This window comes from Danio aesculapii, chromosome 16 (genome assembly GCF_903798145.1).
Source record: "Danio aesculapii chromosome 16, fDanAes4.1, whole genome shotgun sequence".
NCBI classification, from domain to species: domain Eukaryota; kingdom Metazoa; phylum Chordata; class Actinopteri; order Cypriniformes; family Danionidae; genus Danio; species Danio aesculapii.
The window spans coordinates 6,730,949-6,753,448 of NC_079450.1; the positions used below are offsets into that span (position 1 = coordinate 6,730,949).

General features: G+C 37.0%; 1 protein-coding gene across 1 annotated transcript in view; it reads left to right on the top strand.

The window, feature by feature from the left end:
• The window catches only part of efhb (EF-hand domain family, member B), a 21,370-nt gene extending 4,949 nt beyond the window's left edge, over nt 1-16,421 (top strand). Inside the window, exons 4-13 of the mRNA XM_056475671.1 lie at nt 1,834-2,014; nt 2,107-2,217; nt 2,334-2,463; nt 4,299-4,382; nt 4,486-4,553; nt 6,122-6,276; nt 8,431-8,638; nt 11,533-11,751; nt 12,034-12,215; nt 16,275-16,421. Of these exons, the coding sequence (XP_056331646.1) occupies nt 1,834-2,014; nt 2,107-2,217; nt 2,334-2,463; nt 4,299-4,382; nt 4,486-4,553; nt 6,122-6,276; nt 8,431-8,638; nt 11,533-11,751; nt 12,034-12,215; nt 16,275-16,421 (1,485 nt within the window). The remainder of the gene's footprint in view (nt 1-1,833; nt 2,015-2,106; nt 2,218-2,333; nt 2,464-4,298; nt 4,383-4,485; nt 4,554-6,121; nt 6,277-8,430; nt 8,639-11,532; nt 11,752-12,033; nt 12,216-16,274) is intronic.
• Nucleotides 16,422-22,500: the final 6,079 nt, after the last annotated feature.

Consider the following 22,500-nt stretch of genomic DNA (forward strand, 5'->3'; position numbering starts at 1 on the left):
GCAGCACGAGTGGTCTTTGATGAACCCAAAAGAGCACGTGTAACTCCGCTACTCACCCATTTGCACTGGCTGCCAGTTGCTGCTCGCATCAAATTCAAAGCTCTGATGTTTGCTTACAAAGCGACCTCTGGCTTTGCTCCTTATGTGCCCTCCAGAAACTTGCGTTCTGTGAATGAACGTCGCCTCATGGTTTCATCCCTAAGAGGGAAGAAATCACTTTCCCGAACTCTCGCATTCAATCTGCCCAGTTGGTGGAATGAACTCCCTAACTGCATCAGAACAGCAGAGTCACTTGCTGTCTTCAAGAAACGACTAAAAACTCAACTGTTTAGTCTCCACTTTCCTTCCTAATCTGTAACTGCCTCTCTGGCTATACCACTAACTGTACTCTCTCAAAAAAAAAAAACACATTACTAATGCTTTGCTTCTTAGACTTTACACACCTGAAACTTGCCTATAGCACTTATTCACTGCTGCTCTTATAGTTGTGTAAATTGCTTCCTTGTCCTCATTTGAAAGTCGCTTTGGATAAAAGCGTCTGCTAAACGTAAATGTAAATGTATTTGAATATACAGTTGAAGTCAGAATTATTAACCCCCTGTTTATTTATTTTTTTCCCCAATTTCTGTTTAACAGAGAGAAGATTTTTTCAACACATTTCTAAATATAATAGTTTAAATAACTCATTTCTAATAACTGATTTATTTTATCTTTGCCATGATGACAGTAAATAATGTTTGACTAGATATTTTTCAAGATACTTCTATACAGCTTAAAGTGACATTAGTCACATTAGTCCCAGGTAATTAGGCAAGTTATTGTATAACGATGGTTTGTTTTGTAGACTATCGGAAAAAAAAGCTTAATTTAGCATAATTTAGACCTTTTAAAATGTGTTTTAAAAAATTCAAAACTACTTTTATTTTAGCAGAAATAAAACAAATAAGACTTTCTCCAGAAGAAAAAATATTATCAGACATACTGGGAAAATTTCCTTGCTCTAATTAAACAATATTTGGGAAATATCTAAAAAGAAAAAAGAAATCAAAGGGGGGCTAATAATTCTGACTTCAACTGTATGAACATCTTTGTCATTTGTAATATTTTTGCAATGTGTATAATTTAAAAAGTTGCATAAAATGACATATTTCTGTATATGTGAAATCCAAACATGACATTGTATGTCATTTTTAATTAGCATATATTGTCATATATCAGATTGTTTGGGAATTAATTATCATATTATTTACATATTTTTGCTCTGCTTTGATTACTTCTGTTGTTCTCATTTGTAATGTGCTTTAGATTAAGTCATCTGTAGGCCCAGACGGAATAAGCGTGCACAGAATTCACAGATTTCTTTTAGCTCATCATTGATTCTGTTTATTTACTTGTGTAAATGTGTGTAAATTTATATTTATTCAGTTTTTAAATTAATTTCAGTAATATTATTGACTAATATAAAAATGTCCATATGATTTATTTACAATACAGTTTGTACAGTAATATTTTCTGTCTTTTAGTAGAGATATTATATGAGAGACTTGCTTTGTTTACCAAATAAAGTGAATCTAATTGGATTTGCATTGTAAACATCAAATACAAGTTTAAAAAGGTATTACTCTTTAGTTTATATATTAAAGTTTTATTTATGATACTCCCAAAATCATTCCGCATAAATCCACAGATTTTTAACACAATTCTGCTCAGAAATACCAGATTCCGTCTGGCCCTAGTCATCTGCCAAATAAATAAATGCAATATAAAGTAGTCATTGAGTGTTGGGTAATTTTACGATAATAAAATGTTTTCTTTGTGCGCTGCATTTTTTAGGCTGGCTCAATAGTCAACCCTGCACCAAAAACACGCTTCCAGGAGAGGCTGCAACAACTACAAGAAATCAGTCATAGCACCAATCAGAAAGCTCCTCTCGGGAGGTCACAAGTTCAAGGCCCCGGTTTACCAAGCTGGCTTAACCCAGAGAAAACTACTTTTGGTGTCACAACACTCTGTTGTAAGAGTAATAGTGAAACCTCACTTGTGTGGTTATGAATGAATAATTCAAAGACTGTTCAATAGAGTGTGGGTGATTTCTTTTAAATGCAGTTTCTAATGGAGGTGAAGTCATCAATCCACCCAAAACTGCAGATGAGGTGAAGAAAGAAGCGGGCGAGGGACATCAGCTCTACATTCGCTCACACGGCTCCTATTTTGTAGGTCAGTCTTTTGGTTGACCATTTATAGTTTAGCATTTTAGCTGATTTGCAGTATTTTTCTTCACTGCACACTTTGGCATTGCTTCAGAAAAATGCATTTAGTTTTTGTTGTTGCAGGAGAGCATGTAGACAGGAAGTACAATTGGAGTCACTATGGAAGAGAAAGTAGGTTTGGTGTTTCTACGCCTCATTATAATGATGGGAGAAACATCTCCAAATGTCTCCACTGGCCCTGTGACTCACTAATGTAAGCTCATAGAAACACATTCATTGAATTTTTTGAAGTATTTATTGAAATTATTTTGATCTTTAGACACCAACAATCTCATTTTTTCCATTTAATTTATCCATAAAAACCTTTATTTGACTCATTTGCATTTTAAATAGGTAATTGTAAACCTTAAAACCTTGAAAACTTAAATATGATATTATATAAAATGTTTAGATGCAAACATCTGTGTTCTGTTTTTTTATATCAATTTCATATATAATTAGAGAGATTATAAATATAATAGGATCATGAACTGAGTATATATACATATATATATACATATATATATATATATATATATATATATATATATATAGATAGATAGATAGATAGATAGATAGATAGATAGATAGATAGATAGATAGATAGATAGATAGATAGATAGATAGATAGATAGATAGATAGATCGATAGCGCAGATTTCTAACCAGCCAATCCCATGGCAGCATCTCAATGCATTCAGGCATGTAGACATGGTCAAGATGATCTGCTGCAGTAAAAATCGACCATCAGAATGGGAAAAAAGGTGATTTACGTGACTTTGAATGTGGCATGGTTGTTGGTGCCAGACGGGCTGATCTGAGTATTTCAGAAACTGCTGATCTACTGGGATTTTCACACAGTCATCTCTAGGGTTTACAGAGAGTGGTGCGAAAAAGAGAAAATATCCAGTGAGCGGCAGTTCTGTGGATGCAAATGCCTTGTTGATGCCTGAGGTCAGAGGAGAATGGCCAGACTGGTTCCAGCTGATAGAAGGGCAACAGTGACTCAAATAACCAGTCGTTACAACCGAGGTCTGCAGAAGAGCATCTCTGAATGCACAACACGTCCAACCTTGAGGTGGATGGGCTACAGCAGCAGAAGACCACACCGGGTGCCACTCCTGTCAGCTAAGAACAGGAAACTGAGGCTACAATTTACACAGGCTCACCAACATTAGACAATAGAAGATTGGGAAAACGTTGCCTTGTCTGATGAGTCTCGATTTCTGCTGCAACAGGATGTTAGGGTTAGAATTTGGCGTCAACAACTTGAAAACATGGATCCATCTTGCCTTGTATCAGTGGTTCAGGCTGGTGGTGGTGGTGGTGTAATGCTGTGGGGGATATTCTCTTGGCATACTTTTGGCCCATTAGCACCAATTGAGCATCATGTGAACACCACAGCCTACCTGAGTATTCTTGCTGACATCCCTTTATGACCACAGTGTACCCATCTTCTGATGGCTACTTCCAGCAGGATAACGCACCATGTCATAAAGCGTGAATCATCTCAGACTGGTTTCTTGAACATGACAATGAGTTCACTGTACTCTAATGGCCTCCACAGTCACCAGCCCTCAATCCAATAGAGCACCTTTGGGATTTGGTGGAACGGGAGATTGGCAAATCTGCAGCAACTGTGATGCTATCATTTCAATATGCACCAAAATCTCTGAGGAAAATTTCCAGTCGCAGTTCCTTGTGTGTTATATAAACAAATATCAGCCTTTTTATGCTTATTTTATTTTTTTAGAATCTTATTATGCACACAACACTGTCAATCCCAGCACAATGGTTAAGGAAATCAAAGATTTCTTGCTAAATTAATATATTTTGTCGAATAATCAATCCTCCAGGAAGGTTAAAGGGTCAACATGTTCTCTATTTTGACAGCTGTTATGAATGTCTGTCATTTTCAATATTCAGCTTATAACGACGACTCGTATTTAATTTTAAATGGTCTAAATAAGCTTTTAATGACAAACTAATATAGCGACATGAATGACAACATTATCAGAAATGAACAATTAATTAATCTTCATGTCTTAAGGCACAACAGCGCAAAATTAGCTCCGGAACGCTGCGACGACTTGAGAGAGAAGACCCAGTCACAAATAGGCAAAGTTCATGATCCGTAAGTCGTGATTAAGAGCATTTTTTTTTGTTAAATACTAATGACATTTTCACAGTTTCTGCCATTGTGTAAATCATCTCTCTGTCTGTGCATTAATTTATAGAATTGCGGAGACATTAAACGTTCCCAGTGATCACACATTTGGAGTCTTGATGAAACCTGACAGCTTTGGTAATTTGAATAGTCTGTCACATTCAGAGTTTGATATGTCAGAAATAAATTAGCAGCCAGTATTGTTGGGAATGTTTGGTTTATTCTTTCTTAGTGTGAAAAGCATGATTGTGAAGTTTCAACTTGGACATTCCTGTAATCAGTGTGAAACAGAGTGCATAAAGCTCACAAGAAACAATTCAAAACCGCTTATAATATTTTTATTTATTTATTTGTTTGTTCGTTTATTCATTCATTTTCTTTTTGGCTTAGTCCCTTTATTAATCAGGGGTTGCCACAGCGGAATGAACTGCCAACTTTTCCATATCCACATTTTTATGCAGCGGATGCCCTTCCAGCTGCAGCCCATCACTGGGAAATTGTTTGTTTGTTTGTTTGTTTATTTATTTATTTATTTATTTATTTATTTATTTATTTATTTATTTATTTATTTATTTATTTATTTATTTATTTATTTTTGTTTGTATAATCTTGTATTAGATTATAAAGATTTTATTATTTGTTATACTATATGTTTTTATTAGTGCTGGGCAAAAATTCATCATGATTACTTGCGTCCAAAATAATATTATTATTAGTTTTTTATTATAATTTGCATAATTTAAATGCATGTTCTGTGTATATTTATCATGTGTGTGTATATATAGATACACACAGTCATGAATATATTTGAGAAAATGTTTATTTATAGTTAGATATAAAATGTGTATTTGTTATGGTGGCACAGTGGGTAGCGATGTTGCCTCACAGCAAGAAGGTTACTGGTTCAAGCCTTGGCTGGGTCAGTTAGCATTTCTGTGGAGTTTGCATGTTTGCACAGTCCAAAGAGACACGCTATAGGTGAATTGGGTAAGCTAAATTGGCCGTAGTATATATGTGTGAATGGGAGTGTATGGGTGTTTCCCAGTGATGGGAAACATCCATACACTTATCTTATGCTGGATAAGTTGGTGGTTCATTCCGCTGTGGCAACCCCTGATTAAGAAAGGGACTAAGCCGAAAAGAAAATGAATAAATGAATGAATGGGATGCTGTTGGAAGGGCATCCGCTGCATAAAACATATGCTGGATAAGTTGGCGGTTCATTCCACTGTGGCGACCCCAGATTAATAAAGGGACTAAGCCAAAAAGAAAATGAATGAATGAATGAATGATATAACTTGTATATAAATTTAAATATCTATCTAACAAAATGGTTTTGTATAGTTTTGTTTCTATCACATATAAATAAATAAATAAATAAATAAATAAATATTATAATAAATAAAATATAATAATATAATAACATAAATAATAATATAAATATAATAAAATATAAATATAAAATATGCACATATATATTATGTCAAAGACTTTTATTTTGGATGCGGTTTAATCACGATTAATTTTTCCCTAACTCTAGTTTTTATCTACCGGTATATTAATCTTGTCATAAAATAACCAAAAGATATTGATGTGGCAATAAACCAACAAACAAATATAATAAATAAATCCTAGAACTGTATGTACTAAAAACGTTTGTTTATGCTTATGATGGATTTTGCAAGAATCTTCCTGTGTCTCTTCAGGCGCTGTTGACCTCCTCTATCAAACTCCACCTGGCGAATATCTGAAAGGTAAAGAGCGACAGCGGGCACTGGTTAGCGCCGTCCGCCAGCACCTCAAGAAGTCCAACTACCAGAAATTCAGCTCATTGCTGGAAGCGTTCAGATACTATGACAAGGTTTGAAGCAGTTCTCAATGCGGGAGTTGTTTTGATGTAGTCAGATAATAGAAACAATACACCCTTAACCACCAAATCATAGTTTTTGTTAAAGGGTTGGTTCACTCAAAGATGAAACTTAAATAATCATTGATTCTCCCTAATGTCATTTTAAACCTTTATTAGATTCCATCTTCTGTTGAACACAAAAGAAGATATTTTGAAGAATTCTGGCTTCTGGGAAGAAATACTATGGAAGTCAATGGGTGCCATGTAAGAGCATTCTTCAAAATATCTTATTTTGTGTTCAACAGAAGAAATAAACTCAAATGGGGTCTGAACAAGGATGGGTTTATGATGACAGAAATTTCATTTTTGGGTGAACTGACCCTTTTTGCTACCAAAAAGTCTGGACTTTTGAGTAAGGCTGCTGACGTTTCATTGCCGACTTTGTTTTCGAACACATTTCACTCCATTTTCTTGTTTATTAAACAGGTAATTTTGCTAATTTATTAAAATAAGATCACATATTCTTTGAGAGAAAGGGGCAAATTATTTAAAAGATATGGAATCCATTTTTGAATGATATAAAAACAGTACCACATGATTTGATTTGACAAATAGTTTTTCCCATTGGTTTATACTGGATCTCATCCTTTTTTTTGTTTTATTTATTATTATTTTATTTATTTAGTCTTTTCACCTTTCCAACATTCAGGAATGACAAATAATAACTGTTTTGGACATTTTAAAAGTGTGTGTGTGTGGGGGGGGCTTTATGAGATCATACGTTCATATAATTATTAATCACCTGTTTCTAAATGGTCTGTCTCTAAAAGTTCATATAATTATTAATCACCTGTTTCTAAATGGTCTGTCTCTAAAAGTGAGGGGACGGATCCCCCCCATTCCCCCGGTTGCTACACCCCTGCTTCTAGTTGATCATTTAGTATCAGAAGTGGCTTATATGAAAGGCAAAGGCCTCTAGATTACACTTAATTTACCAAAACAAAATATGATCATGCCTTGATTTTTAATGATTTAATTTGGACAGTAAGGTCTGACTTTGCTTAGACTAAAGTCTTGTCACTGAACAGAAATAATGTCCAGTATAGAATATAAAGTCACGGTGCAGTGGAAACAGAATGAATATTGTGTCTGACTCCATCATGAGCTTGGAGGACTGCATCCATACATCTCTGCAATGACTCAAATCACTGATTAATAAAGTCATCTGGAATGGCAAAGAAAGCGTTCTTGCAGGACTCCCAGAGTTCATCAAGACTATTTTGATTCCTCTTCAATGTCTCCTCCATCTTACCCCAGACATGCTCAATAATGTTTATTTCTGGTGGCTGGGCTGGCCAATCCTGAAGCACCTTGACCTTCTTTGCTTTCAGGAACTTTGATGTGGAGGCTGAAGTATGAGAAGGAGCGCTATCCTGCTGAAGAATTTGCCCTCTCCTGTGGTCTGTAATGTAATGGGCAGCACAAATGTCTTGATACCTCAGGCTGTTGATGTTGCCATCCACTCTGCAGATCTCTCGCACGCCCCCATACTGAATGTAACCCCAAACCATAACTTTTCATTCACCAAACTTGACTGAATTCTGTGAGAATCTTGGGTTCATGCGGGTTCCAGTAGGTCTTCTGCAGTATTTGGGATGATTGGGATGCAGTTCATCAGATGACTTATCAGAAAAATCGACCTTCTGCCATTTTTCCAAATGATCAACTAGAAGTCAAGTTATTATTTGTTGCTCTTTCATCTGGGATCGACGACAAAACTTTTGTCAGGTAGTGTAGTGCGTGTATGTTTTACTTTAGTTTCTTTGTTGCTTAGTTTTCATGTTGTTCTGTTTTTAACTGTTGTTAGCTTTTAAAATATGCAAAATAAGAATATATAATTCAAAATTATATCAAACTAAATTCTTTATAAATCAATCTATCACCAAAAAATACATGAAGTGGTTAAAAAATTGTGTCTGATCCAGCTTACTGCCATTCCATTTTCCACGCTTTTATGACGTTCACATTCAAATTGAAGAACAAAACAAAAACAAAACACACCAAAAGTTATTGTTTAAACTAACTAAAATGCACACAAGAGCATTATAACACATTGTTTTGCTGTCTGGTTTTGATGTTTACCTTTTCATTTGAATATGGCCAAAGAAAGGTCTAGGCAAGATCGATAAGGAGGATCTCAGAGAAGCATGCCACCAGTTTAACATGATCATCAGTGACCCACTGCTGGATGAGCTCATAGATTACTGTGATGTTCATAAAGACGGACTCATCGACTTTGTGGAGTTTTCCAATTTTCTCAACTGGAAAGACAAAATGCCGATCAACAGGATGGAGCAGAATATTCTTACTGGAGGTGAATTTTATTGCCCAGTTTACACTATGCTCACTACAGACAGATGGAAACAGACATGTTGTCTAATTTAGTTGAAACAGCGTGTTACCTCTGTTCGTGTCTAGTAGAGGTTTTCAGCTTTTTTCTGCTTGGCGAATGTTTGAGAAATGATGTGCTGTAATTACAGTAGTCATCATTGTCTGCTTTTAACATCTTTTGAAGCGGTGTGAACTGGCAGTAAAGAGTAAGTCCACCCAGAAATTAAGATTATATTTCAAATAAGTTATAGTAGAACTTCGAGGACAACAAACACTTAATACACTTGTATTATACACAAAATATATCCAGCTGCAGAACCGCAGAACCACACACGTTTCAGGCACACACAATCTAGCACACACGATTTAGGCAAACCATATATGGTAACTTCATTCCTTAGCATTATCGCTACCTACTGAATTTCACAAATATGGTTTCCCATTTCAGTCTTTATTATTATATCATAACGATCATTTTAACATCTCTGCAGTTTCTAAACTCAAATTATGTAAATAAAAATAATTGGTTAAACACTTATGACTTTATTCATGTGTCCACATACACAAAGAAAACACAATAGACCGTCTAATTGTAGGATTAAGTGTAATAAACTTATTCAGGATCTTAATATTATCATACTTGGTTAAAATCACTTTGTTGTAAAATATAAAAAGCAAACAATAATGTGTCACATTAAAATTAATTACAATAGTTAAACAATATATAATATAGTTATAAACTGATCATCTTAACTGATTATCTGATTATAAACTACTATCTTTTACTAAACTGTCACAGCTGTTATATATATATTTAATTATTATTATTTTTTTAAATTAATTATTAATAGTTAATTTGTTTCTATTGCTACATTTTGGTTTAAAAACAATATGTTGCTTACTGTAAATTAAGCCTACTACTGTATTTAATGTGGCATATCATTAATTAAAAAGTTATTAGAAAATTAAGCAAATGCACACTATTAAATCGCTTGAGTAAAATATTAATATAGTGTTATACATTTATTACATGTAAAATGTATTATTGCCTATATTAACTTGCAATTATTTCCTTCATTATGAATGAATCCATTATATAAAATAAACCTGTCCAATTTAGATCTTTCAGCAAGGCGAGCAAACGAGTATCTGCGATATTGACTCTGTCAGATAATAACGACTGATCATCCGTGATCACTGATAGAAATCTGTTCAGTCTATTATATTGAATAGTTATCGGAAACAACGCTCCTTATTCGCCTGTCTCGATCGCAATATTTGTGAAATAAAGTAAACACTATTGTTTACTGTGTACAATATTTATTAACCATATATATCAAAATATATCGATGACGATGTCCAAGAAGACGTTAATAACATTAACATCCGTCGTAACCATATATGGTTTGCCTAGATTGTGTGTGCCAGATTGTGTGTGCCTAGAACGTGTGTGGTTCTGCGGGCCTGCAGCTGGATATTATTGTTATACACATAGACCTCACCTTTTTGTAAGGACACTACATATTGTAGAAATAGAAACCTTTTCTAAAATATAAGTTTTAGGTGTTGGTTGAGACAAAAACTTGTTTTAATACAGAAAATGTTCCTTTTATGCTGTTGCTTTTAATTAGAACACGATTTAAATCAGCCTTTTTTCGTGTCATCAACCTGCAACCTGCTCTTGCGTGTGTTTTGAACCAGGTGTGCAATACCTTGTTCAATCACTGGGTGTCAAACTTACATACAGCACCTTTAACTAGGTTTATATTCTGTCCACACTATACACAACCCCTTAGCTTTTCTGATTTTGACTGTAATGTAATAATGGGCACTTTTTGTGCAGCATATTGTAAAAAGTGCTATACAAGTAAACTGAATTGAATATTTACTCACACTCATGGCTTTTCAAACCCCTGAGACCTTCATTTGTCTTTGGTGCGCAAATAAAGATATTCTACGTAAAATCTGAGAGCTCCCTCATCCTCCATAGCTGCATGATGTAAAACAAAAATAATGACTTTATTCAAGTTATTCAGTTTATTTTCCTCGGTGTCAGTATATTGCGCACATTAAGTTTTTCCAGCATATATTGATTTACTTCTTCTGAAGTTAAAATGTTTGTGTTGTGTCTAAAAGTAATATAAGCATGTCTGAAAACATGGCACTTTTTGTTATTGTATACAATAAAATGCTTTGTTTAATAAAACAAAAACAGCAGAGACATTTTTTGTAGCTTTATTTACAGTATATCTTATTATTCGTTTGTTTGGGACAGTGTACATTAATTAGCATTGCTGCAAATGCACCAGAATTTGCCACAAAGGCTATTTTTTATCAGTTGTCCCTGAATAGATGGTAAAATGGTCTCCCTAAAAACAATACCAAAATTATACAATGAACAAAGCAATTGTAAAAGAGCACTAAAATGGACGTACTGCTGATAAATAAAGTGTATATAGACGAAACAAACTGTAACACCAATGTTATGTAACCTATTTAAACATACAATTCAACAACAAAATCAAAAATAAAAAAAATCAACAACAAATTGTCATGTTAAAGCCGGCATAACGTGGAAATTGTGATTGTTATTTTTCCCTCTTGTTACACGTCTGACTAAAGCAGCTATTGGAAGAGAACAAAGGTTGGGCGGGGCTTGATTTTGTCCATGGAAATTGATTAGATGATTGGAAGGTAGTGGTTTTCTATTGGTGGAACTCATGTGAGTGACAGGTTGATCCCACCCCTGCATTAGGGGAGGTTATTTTGATTTAAAGTTTATGGGTTATATGAATTTACCAAGTTCATGGCTGGGATTTTACTTAAAATTGAATTTAATTATGTATGTGTATTTTAATTATGGTTTGTTTGTTGTAGGGCGTGTGGCTTGGACAGCTCCAGCCAACATGCAACGAACACACCTGCAGGAATCCAGCACTGTGGAGCCTCTGGTTAAACCTGAAGATCTGGAGCCTGTTGAAGAGGGAAGCACCAAAAAGACCCCTATAACTCTATCCAGACCGAGAACTGTGCAGAACAAGTTCATTACGTCTAATTCTCTCATCAACGCTGTTGTCGGTGGTCTTTCTACCTCCAGTGAGTCTCCCACGTCTCGTCTGAATCTCTTTAAACAAACTCCTACATGCTCTGATCGATCTTTTTTTTTAAATTGCTAAATCATCAGCCTTATGATTTTGTTGTTGTTTTGCTGGGAAATCTTGATTTATTGTTAGTAAATAAACGTATCTGACTATACAAATCATATATTCATATCATCAAATATTCTTAATGATTATGATTTTATATGTCATGGTTAAAGGAGCACTACTGCAGGAGGAAAGTATCTGATTTTTCTGATTTCCAAAATTTGCTGATTAGATTATCACACATATGGAGTGCCATCAATACGGGCTGATCTTCCTGCTCCTCGTATCAAAAGCATCAGCGACAGGACAAACTATGGAGACCAAGCAACGGCTCGTGATCTGCTGCATCCTCCTCTACATTCCCTCTACGGAGTCCATGAACAAGAGTTTTTCAGTCCTCGCACCAAAGGGGAGGTGAGTTCTGGAAAACAGACACGTTACTTTGATTTAAAGTCATAGTTCATCTAAAAATAAAAAATAACCTCATCATTTGTTCTCCCTCATGGTTTTAAACCTTTCAGTTTGTTTCTTCTGTTGAACACAAATGAAGATATTTTGAAGAATGTTATAGCTGACACTTATTGACTTCCATAGTAGGACCAAAAAAATATGGATGAGTTGCGTAACTTTGATTTAAAGGGATAGTTCACCCAAAAAATTATAATTATCGTACATTTATTCTCTCTCATGTGGTTTTTAAACCTTTAAGTTTTTTCTGTTGAACGCAAAATAAGATATTTTGAAGAATGCTATAGCCGACACTTATTGACTTCCATAGTAAGAACAAAAAATAATAAATATGGGTCAGTCAGTTACTTAGATTTAAAAAGATAGTTCACCCAAAATGAAAATTACCCCTCATGTTGTTTTTAAGCCTTTGAGTTTCTTTCTTCTGTTGACCACAAAAGAAGATATTTTGAAGAATGTTGGTAGCTATCACTTATTGACCTCCTTAGTAGGACAAAAAAGAAAATGGATGAGCCTCGTTACTTTGATTCAAAGGCATAGTTCACCCGAAAATGAAAAATACCTCATTTTTACAACGTTTGAGTATCTTTTTTATGTTGAACAAAAAAGAAGATATTTTGAAGAATGCTGTTAGCTGACACTTATCGACTTCCGTAGTAGTACAGAAATATAGGTGAGTCACGTTAATTTGATTTAAAGGGATAGTTCACCCAAAAATTTTAATTACCTCGTCATTTATTTTCCCTCATGTGGTTTTTAAACCTTTGAGTTTCTTCTTCTGCTGAACACAAAAGAAGATATTTTGAAGAATGTTGGTAACTATCACTTATTGACCTCCATAGTAGGACAAAAAAGAAAATGGATGAGCCTCGTTACTTTGATTTAAAGGGATCGTTCACCCGGAAATGAAAATTACCTCATTTATTTTCCCTCATGTGGTTTTAAATGTTTGAGTATCTTTTTTTATGTTGAACAAAAAAAGAAGATATTTTGAAGAATGCTGTTAGCTGACACTTATCGACTTCCGTAGTAGTACAGAAATATAGATGAGTCACGTTAATTTGATTTAAAGGGATAGTTCACCTAAACATTTTAATTACCTCGTCATTTATTTTCCCTCTTGTGGTTTTTAAACCTTTGAGTATCTTTCTTATGTAAGACATTTTGAAGAATGCTGGTAGCTGACACTTATTGTCTCCCATAGTTGGACAAAAACATGGATGAGTTGCGTTACTTAGATTTAAAGGGATAGTTCACCAAAAAATGAAAATTACCCCTCATGTGGTTTTAAACCTTTGAGTTTCTTTCTTCTGCTGAACACAAAAGAAGATATTTTGAAGAATGTTGGTAGCTATCACTTATTGACCTCCATAGTAGGACAAAAAAGAAAATGGATGAGCCTCGTTACTTTGATTTAAAGGGATAGTTCATCCGAAAAAGAAAATTACCTCATTTATTTTCCCTCATGTGGTTTTAAACGTTTGAGTATCTTTTTTATGTTGAACAAAAAAGAAGATATTTTGAAGAATGCTGTTAGCTGACACTTACCGACTTCTGTACTAGTACAGAAATATAGATAAGTCACGTTAATTTGATTTAAAGGAATAGTTCACCCGAAAAAGAAAATTACCTCATTTATTTTCCCTCATGTGGTTTTAAACGTTTAAGTATCTTTCTTATGTAAGACATTTTGAAGAATGCTGGTAGCTGACACTTAATGACTTCCATAGTTGGACAAAAACATGGATGAGTCTTTGATTTAAAGGGATAGTTCACCAAAAAATGAAAATAACCCCTCATGTGGTTTTAAACCTTAGAGTTTCTCTCTTCTATTAAACACAAAAGATATTTTGAAGAATGCTGTAACTGACACTTAATGATTTCCATAGTAGGACAAAAATATGGATGAGTCACATAACTTTGATTTAAAGCGATAGTTCACCCAAAATGAAAATTACCTGATGAATTATTCTCCCTCATGTGGTTTTAAAACCATTAAAATTCTTTCTTCTGTTGAAAACAAAAGTAGATATTTTGAAGAATGCTGGTAGCTGACACTTATTTACTTCTATAGTAGGACAAAAATATGGATGAGTTACATTACTTTTATTTAAAGGGATAGTTCACCCAAAAATGAAAATGATCTTATCATTTAGTCTCCCTTATGTTGTTTTTAAACCTTCGAGTTTCTTTCTGCGGTCATGTAAGATATTTTGAAAAATGTTGGTAGCTGACACTTATTGACTCCCATAGTAGGACAGAAAAATAAAGATGAATCTCGTTAATTTGATTTCAAGGGATTGTTCACCCAAAAATGAAAATTAACTCTATTTATTCTCCTTCATGTGGTTTTTAAACCTTTGAGTATCTTTCTTCTGTTGAAAACAAATGAAGATATTTTGAAGAATGCTGGTAGCTGACACTTATCTACCTCCATAGTAGGACAAATTAAAATCACCGGTCTCCACAGCGGAATCAACAGCCAGCTTATCCAGCACATTTTTTCCGCAGCGGATGCCCTTCCAGCTGCACCCCATCACTGGGAAACACCCACACACTCATTCACACACATACACTACGGACAATTTAGCTTACCCAATTTACCTATAATGCGTGTCTTTGGACTTGTGGGGGAAACCGGAACACCCAGAGGAAACCTACGCCAACACGGGGAGAACATGCAAACTCCACATAGAAAGTGGGTGAACTATCTCATAATTTTTTTTCCCTCATGTTGGTTTTAAACCTTTGAGTTTCTTTCCTATGTTGAACACAAAAGAAGATATTTTGAAGAATGCTGGTTGCTGACACTTACTGACTTCCATAGTAGGACAAAAATAAATTGAGTCACGTTACTTTGATTTAAAGAGATAGTTCACCCAAAAATGATAAATAACTCATTTATTATTCCTCATGTGGTTTTAAACCTTCAAGATTCTTTCTTCTGTTGAACACAAAAGAAGATATTTTGAAGAATGCTTTCGAAGAATTCGTTACTTTGATTTAAAAGCATAGTTCACCTTAAAAAGAAATTTACTTCATCATGTATTGTCCCTCATGTGGTTTTAAACCTTTGAGGTTCCTCTGTTGAACACAAAAGAAGATATTTTGAAGAATGCTGATAGCTGACACTTACTGACTTCCATAGTAGGACAAAAATATGGATGAGTCGTGTTACTTTGATTTAAAGGGATAGTTCACCCAAAAATTTAATTTACCTCATCATTTATTGTCCCTCATGTGGTTTTTAAACCTTTAAGATTCTTTCTTCTGTTGAACACAAAAGAAGATATTTTGAAGAATGCTGTAGCTGACACTTAATGACTTCCATAGTAGGACAAAAATATGGATGAGTCACATAACTTTGATTTAAAGGGATAGTTCACCCAAAAATGAAAATGACCTCATCATTTATTCTCCCTCATGTGGTTTTTAAAGCTTTGAATTTCTTTCTTGTGTTGAACACAAAAGAAGATATTTTGAAGAATGCTGGTATGCTGGTCAATGAGTGTCCTAAGAAAGAAACTCAAATAGGTTTTGAACAAGTGACTGGGTAAAATATTCATTTTTTGGGTGAACTGTGCCTTTCAATGGGTTTTAGTCCATCAGTGAGTGTTTACACGGCATGCTGCTTACCCCGATTATGCTTCAAAAGATCTACAAACTCAACCAGAAGACAAAAATGTCCTCCTATCTTGTGCAGCATAAGTAGAAGTGCTGCAGTCAAAATGTTCTTGAGAAGATAAAAGTCTTTTGTGGTATATTTAATATGACAACAGACATAAATTGAATACTCAAAGGTAGTCAAATGATTACAGTTTGAGTTTACTACCAGCTAATAAACTGATTTAATAAAGTCTTGGTATACTCATATTGATGATGCAACTCAATGTTATTTCATTAAGGTGATTTTTGTGTCAACAGTCTTATTTCTGCTTTATTAGTGTATATAAATATGCTTATTTTCCACATGTTGACCAATGGCATATCACATTTCACTCATAGATTGCTCAGATTTTCCAGAAAGTGGGTCTGAACATTGCTCAGGAGATGTTTGAAGAGGCCTGGAAGCTGGCGTCTATGAGAGATCCTGATGGTGATGTATGTGTGGAAAGCTTTCGAAAGGTTCTTGGTGAATTGCAGGCTAATTAAATTAGTCAGATCCCTTTAATGTATGAGTTTATTTATTTTCACTCTTAAAGCAAACATGATTCAAGGATTTGTGATTCTGAATGTTCTTTTGGTATCACTGATGAGATGATGTTATGGTTTATATTGATATATAATAATATAATATATTTCATTTCAATATATATATTTCATTTTAGTTAAGTGCATCAAGTGAAAATGAGTATTAAATGAAAATGATCATTTATTTATGTGTTAATAAACGGTGTACTATACTTAGCATAGGATTACTCTATTGTGTCACCAGGGATGTTATAGTGTTAGAGAGAAAACTTATCAGCTCTCAGAAAATTCTTAGTTTCTCTGGATGTACAACTTGTAGTTCTGGGTTTGAGTCAAATGTAATTTTTTTATTTATTCTGTAAACTACTGACATCATCTTCCCTAAATTTAAATCCAAATCAACTTCATTTAGAGCTTTTTTGTGCATAAAATAGTCTAATTTTATGCCCACTTTGTGGTTATTTTTAGACAACAAATGACCATTTTTGTTTTAATTCAGCGCTAAGAAGTCTGTATTTGGTGGAAGAACATTTTTTGTTAAAAAAAATCAACCCAGGCTCATTCTGAGAACGTAGTCCCGAGGACGTTTCTGGAGACCGCGAAATACGTCCCGGGAGGTACGTATTTTTGCAGTTTTTGTTTTCGCGAATCCGCGAGAGGCCGCTGTGCGCGCTTTCTCCCGCGCCATCCTCGCGTAAACCCGCTAGAGGCCGCTGTCGAACGACCTTCCGCCTGTCTGCCTGGACGACAGGGTGATTGACCGTGCGACCGGCCAATCGGGCGACCCACCCTCCTCCGTCCCTAAACCCAACCAACGACGATTCACAAAAGCCAGCCAGAAAAAGAAAAGCCCTCGTCTGATTTTTACCACGTTTTCGGATTTTGACCACATTCTCACCCTGTGACGAACTGGTTCGCTTTATTTTTTGGATTTTGTTTTCTCACCTGATTTCAGGAACCGCTCTTCCCAGGACTCGAACCCGGTCGTCGTTGTGGTCGGCCCCTCTCTGCGCCTCGAGTCCGCCAAAGTACACGAAGAGCTAACCGGACAAACTGGTTGCAGCGGGAAAGCCCTCCACATGGAGGCGAGCGGCCGGCCGGCAAGCGCCGAAAGGAACGGCGTCACACCGCCCCGCAGCGTTCGCTTAAAAAAATGAAATGTAGCCGGACGTACCCCCGGCTACGTATTTCGTAGTCTCCAGAAACGTCCACGGGACTACGTTCTCAGAATGAGCCTGGGTATAAAACCTGTAGGGGCATTTTGCTCTAATCCACTATCTCAGTAAGGGCACACAATGACGTGTGAGTCCTTTGTGAAACCTTTTTCATTGTTTCTTTTTATCATATTATAATCAGTAGCACCAGTCACCACATACAAACTCACGGTCTGAAATTGTTTCATCTTCCCTAACCCCACCTACTACCTTAGAATCAGAATCAGAAAGAGCTTTACTGCCAGGTATGTTCATACGAGAATTTGTTTTCGTGACAGAGCTTCTACAGTGCAACAGGATTACAGAGACAGGACAAAAAACAGATAATAAATATATATTTTTTAAAAATAGATGTAAGTAGTGAATGCAAATATACAAATTGACAAGTGTATGTACGTGTTTATTACTATATACAACGTTATATGTGCAGCTGTTATGTGCAAATTGGCATTTAAAGTGTGTTGTTAAATAAGTGTATATGTGTATAAAAGTGTATGGCAAGTAGTGATGTTGGTTCAACAGTTACTATCATCAAGTGTTCAGAAGATGGATTGCCTGAGGGAAGAAACTGTTTCTGTGTCGGGCTGTTCTGGTGCGCAGTGCTCTGTAGCGTCGACCAGAAGGTAAAAGTTCAAAGAGGCAGTGTGCTGGGTGTGAGGAGTCCAGAGTGATTTTGGCAGCCCTTCTGCTCGCTCTGGATAAGTACAGTTCTTGGGAAGTAGGAAGGGTTGTACCAGTGATTCGCTCAGCAGTCCGAACTATTCGACGTAGTCTTTGGAGATCGTATTTAGTAGCTGAGCTAAACCAGACAGTTATTGATGTGCAGATGACTGATTCAATGATGGAGGTGTAGAACTGTTTCAGCAGCTCCTTTGGGAGGTTAAACTTCCTCAGCTGACGAAGATAGTACAGCCTCTGTTGAGCTTTTTTGACAATGGAGTCAATGTGAGTGTCCCACTTCAGGTCCTGAGAGATGGTGGTGCCCAGGAACCTGAATGACTCCACTGCTGCCACAATGCTGTCCATGATGCTCAGTGGGGGGAGAGCAGGGGGGTTTCTCCTGAAGTCCACTATCATCTCCACTGTTTTGAGCGTGTTGAGCTCCAGGTTGTTGTGGCTACACCAGACAGCCAACTCCTTAACCTCCTGTCTGTAAGCAGACTCGTCACCGTCCTGAATGAGGCCAATAAGTGTGGTATCGTCTGCAAACTTCAAGAGCTTCACAGAGGAGTCTTTTGAAGTGCAGTCATTCGTGTACAGGGAGAAGAGCAGTGCGGAGAGGACACACCCCTGGGGGGCGCCAGTAGCTGTCTTAAATCCCGATTTGCATCGATAGAATAAAAGTCTTCATTCACAAAATCAAAACAATAAAGCAAATACTCAAACATGAATAATATACAAAAAGCAAATACTCAGACCTGAATAAAATGCAATAATTATCAAACGTAACCTTAATAATATTCAAATCATCCAATTATTTTTTCAGTCTAAACATAATAACAGAAGAAATGGCTCCAACAAGAACTGTTAAAGAAGATGTAAATGTTACAGAATAAAACAAATAGTGACATTTTACTAAAGCCTAAATAATCCAGTACATCCTGAGATACTGAAAAAATTCAAATGTAAGTTTCCATATGTAACAATAAAATATATATGTACAGTTGAAGTCAGAATTATTAACCCTTCTGAATTATTATATATACACTGTGTCTTAAAAAAGTGAGTGCTACAGGGCGGTAGTCATGAGGCTTAACTAGGTTAATTGGGCAGGTTAGGGTAATTAGGCAAAGGCATTGTATAACAGTGGTTTATTCTGTAGACTATTGAAAAACAATATTGCTTAAGTGGGCTAATAATATTGACCTTAAATATATATATATATATATTTATTTTTTTATTTTTTATTTTTTTATTAAAAACTGCTTTTATTCTAGCTGAAATAAAACAAATAAGACTTTCTCCAGAGGAAAAAATATTATAGGAAATACTGTGAAAAATTCCTTTCGCTGTTAAACATCATGTGGGAAATGACTTCAACTGTATAAGATAAATTGTTTTTATCATGGTTAACATTTGGCCAGCATTAATATATGTGTATATATGTGTGTATATATATATATATATATATATATATATATATATATATATATATATATATATATATATATATATATATATATATATATATATATATATATATATATATGTGTGTATGTATATGTATGTGTATATATGTATGTGTATATATATATATATATATATATATGTGTGTATGTATATGTATGTATATGTATGTGTATATATATATATATATATATATATGTTATGAAGCGGACAGGAGACAGAGGTAAGGAAACGTTAGGGTGTTTATTAAATGACAACAAGGAGCACATGAAGGATAGCCAGGAGGATCAGGAATGATGTTGGGGTCTTTTCCTCCGTGGCTGGGTAACAGGAATACACGAGGATGGACAGCACACACCAGATACAGCTGACAGAGGATGACACAGACTTGGAAGGACTGGAAGACAGGACGATTCGGGAGGACCAGGAAGACTAGGAGGAATACAAAGAGAACAGGTAAGTAAATCGTTTGTTTTAGCTGAGGATGACTACGCTGAGTGGTCGCTCAGTTGTCCGCTTTCGTCGAGACGAGCCCGGACAATGAGCGACTGGAGTGCTGTGCTTTTATCTGGTGCTCGTGAATGTGATGCAGCTGTGTGCTCATTAGAAGTCAGGTGATGGTGATCTTCGTGAGTGGGGGTCGTGAGAGCCTGACCAATCCATGACAGTACCCCCCTCCCCAGGGCCCGCTCCTGAGGGCCGACACCTCCGACGCCGTGGTGGTCTCCCTCTGCCTCTAGGCGCTGGGAACTCAGGGTGGCTCTCATGAAACTCCACCATGAGACTAGGATCGAGAATATCAGCTCTGGGAACCCATGTCCTTTCTTCGGGGCCGTACCCTTCCCAGTCCACCAGGTACTCCAACTGGCCACCACGACGTCGGGAACGCAAGATCTCCTTCACTGCGTAGACGGCTCCTTCTTCTAGGAGCAGTGGAGGAGGGGGTTCCTCTTCGTGGTCAGGCTCTGTGGAGGGAAGAACAGGATCGTGATAGGGTTTCAGGAGTGATACGTGGAATGTAGGGTGAATACGGTAGTGAGAGGGTAATTGTAGTTTGTAGGTGACGGGGTTAACCTGTTCCACGATGGTGAAGGGACCAACAAATCGGGGACTTAACTTGCGAGAGGGCAGTCGCATGCGTATGTCCCGGGTGGATAGCCACACCTTTTGTCCGGGTGTGTATCTGGGTTCTTCAGACCTTCTCCTATCGGCGGTTACCTTGCTTCGACGGACTGCCCTCTGCAGATGTTGATGAGCCTCGTCCCAGACTCTCTCGCTCTCCCGGAACCAGTGATCCACTGCGGGGACATCAGATGGTTCGCCATCCCAGGGAAAGAGCGGTGGTTGGAAGCCCAGGACGCACTGGAATGGCGTGAGTCCGGTGGAGGGTTGCCGCAGTGAATTTTGGGCATATTCTGCCCAGCCCAAATACTGGCTCCAGGAGTTCTGGTGACCACTGCAGAAGGTCCTCAGGAACCGTCCCACCTCCTGAATCTTCCTCTCTGTCTGCCCGTTGGTTTGGGGATGATATCCAGAAGAGAGGCTGACGGCCACACCTAGGAGCTTGAAGAAGGCTTTCCATAGACGTGAGATGAACTGTGGACCTCTGTCCGACACAATATCTTCTGGAATACCAAATGACCTGAAGACTTGATTAAAGATATTGTCGGCAGTTTCAAAGGCTGTGGGAAGACCTTTCAGAGGGATTAGTTTGACAAACTTTGAGAATCTATCTACTATGACTAGAATACAGGTATTACCTTCTGACGAAGGGAGGTCAGTGATAAAGTCCACTCCTAGGTGTGACCAGGGACGGTTCGGAATCGGCAAGGGATGGAGCTTTCCAGCGGGTAGATGACGTGGGCTCTTGGATTGGGCACAGTCCTTACAGCCCTGAACATATTGCCTCACATCCCTTGCCATGTTTGGCCACCAGAATCGTTGGGATACTAGCGAGAGAGTATTGTTGATCCCTGGATGTCCAGTGCCTAGCGAGGTATGTAAGGAGTGGATCAGATCTACCCGGTGTTCAGGTGGTATGAACTGCCGATGAGGAGGGCATCCCGGCGGAGCAGGGGCTTCCGGAGTGGCAACGACTGGAGGAGCGTTCCAGGTGATCGGACAAATGGAGATGTGTTCGGGAAGAATCTTCGTTGGGAGTTCTTCATGATCGTGATGCTCGTGTAAACGAGAGAGAGCGTCTGCTCTTAGATTCTTGGGTCCTGGACGATAGGAAATGGAGAAATCAAAACGTGAGAAGAAAAGTGACCATCTGGCTTGACGTGGACATAGTCTCTTGGCCTCTTTGATGTATTGGAGGTTTTTGTGATCTGTGATCACCTGGAACGGATGTTTGGCTCCCTCCAACCAGTGACGCCACTCCTCCAAGGCTAGCTTGATTGCTAGAAGCTCCCTGTCTCCTATGCTGTAATTCTGCTCCGCCGGGCTCAACTTCCGAGAGAAATAGGCACAGGGATGCAGTCGGGGCGGTGTATCATGATGTTGAGATAATACTGCCCCGACGCCGGTGGTGGATGCGTCCACTTCCACCACGAAAGGAAGATTTGGGTCAGGATGAGTCAGGAGTGGGGCCCTTGTGAACTCCTTCTTAAGAAGGCGGAAGGCTGCGGCTGCTTCTTTGGTCCACTCCAGTCCTTTGGGTTTACCCTTGAGGAGATTAGTGAGAGGTGATGTAATCC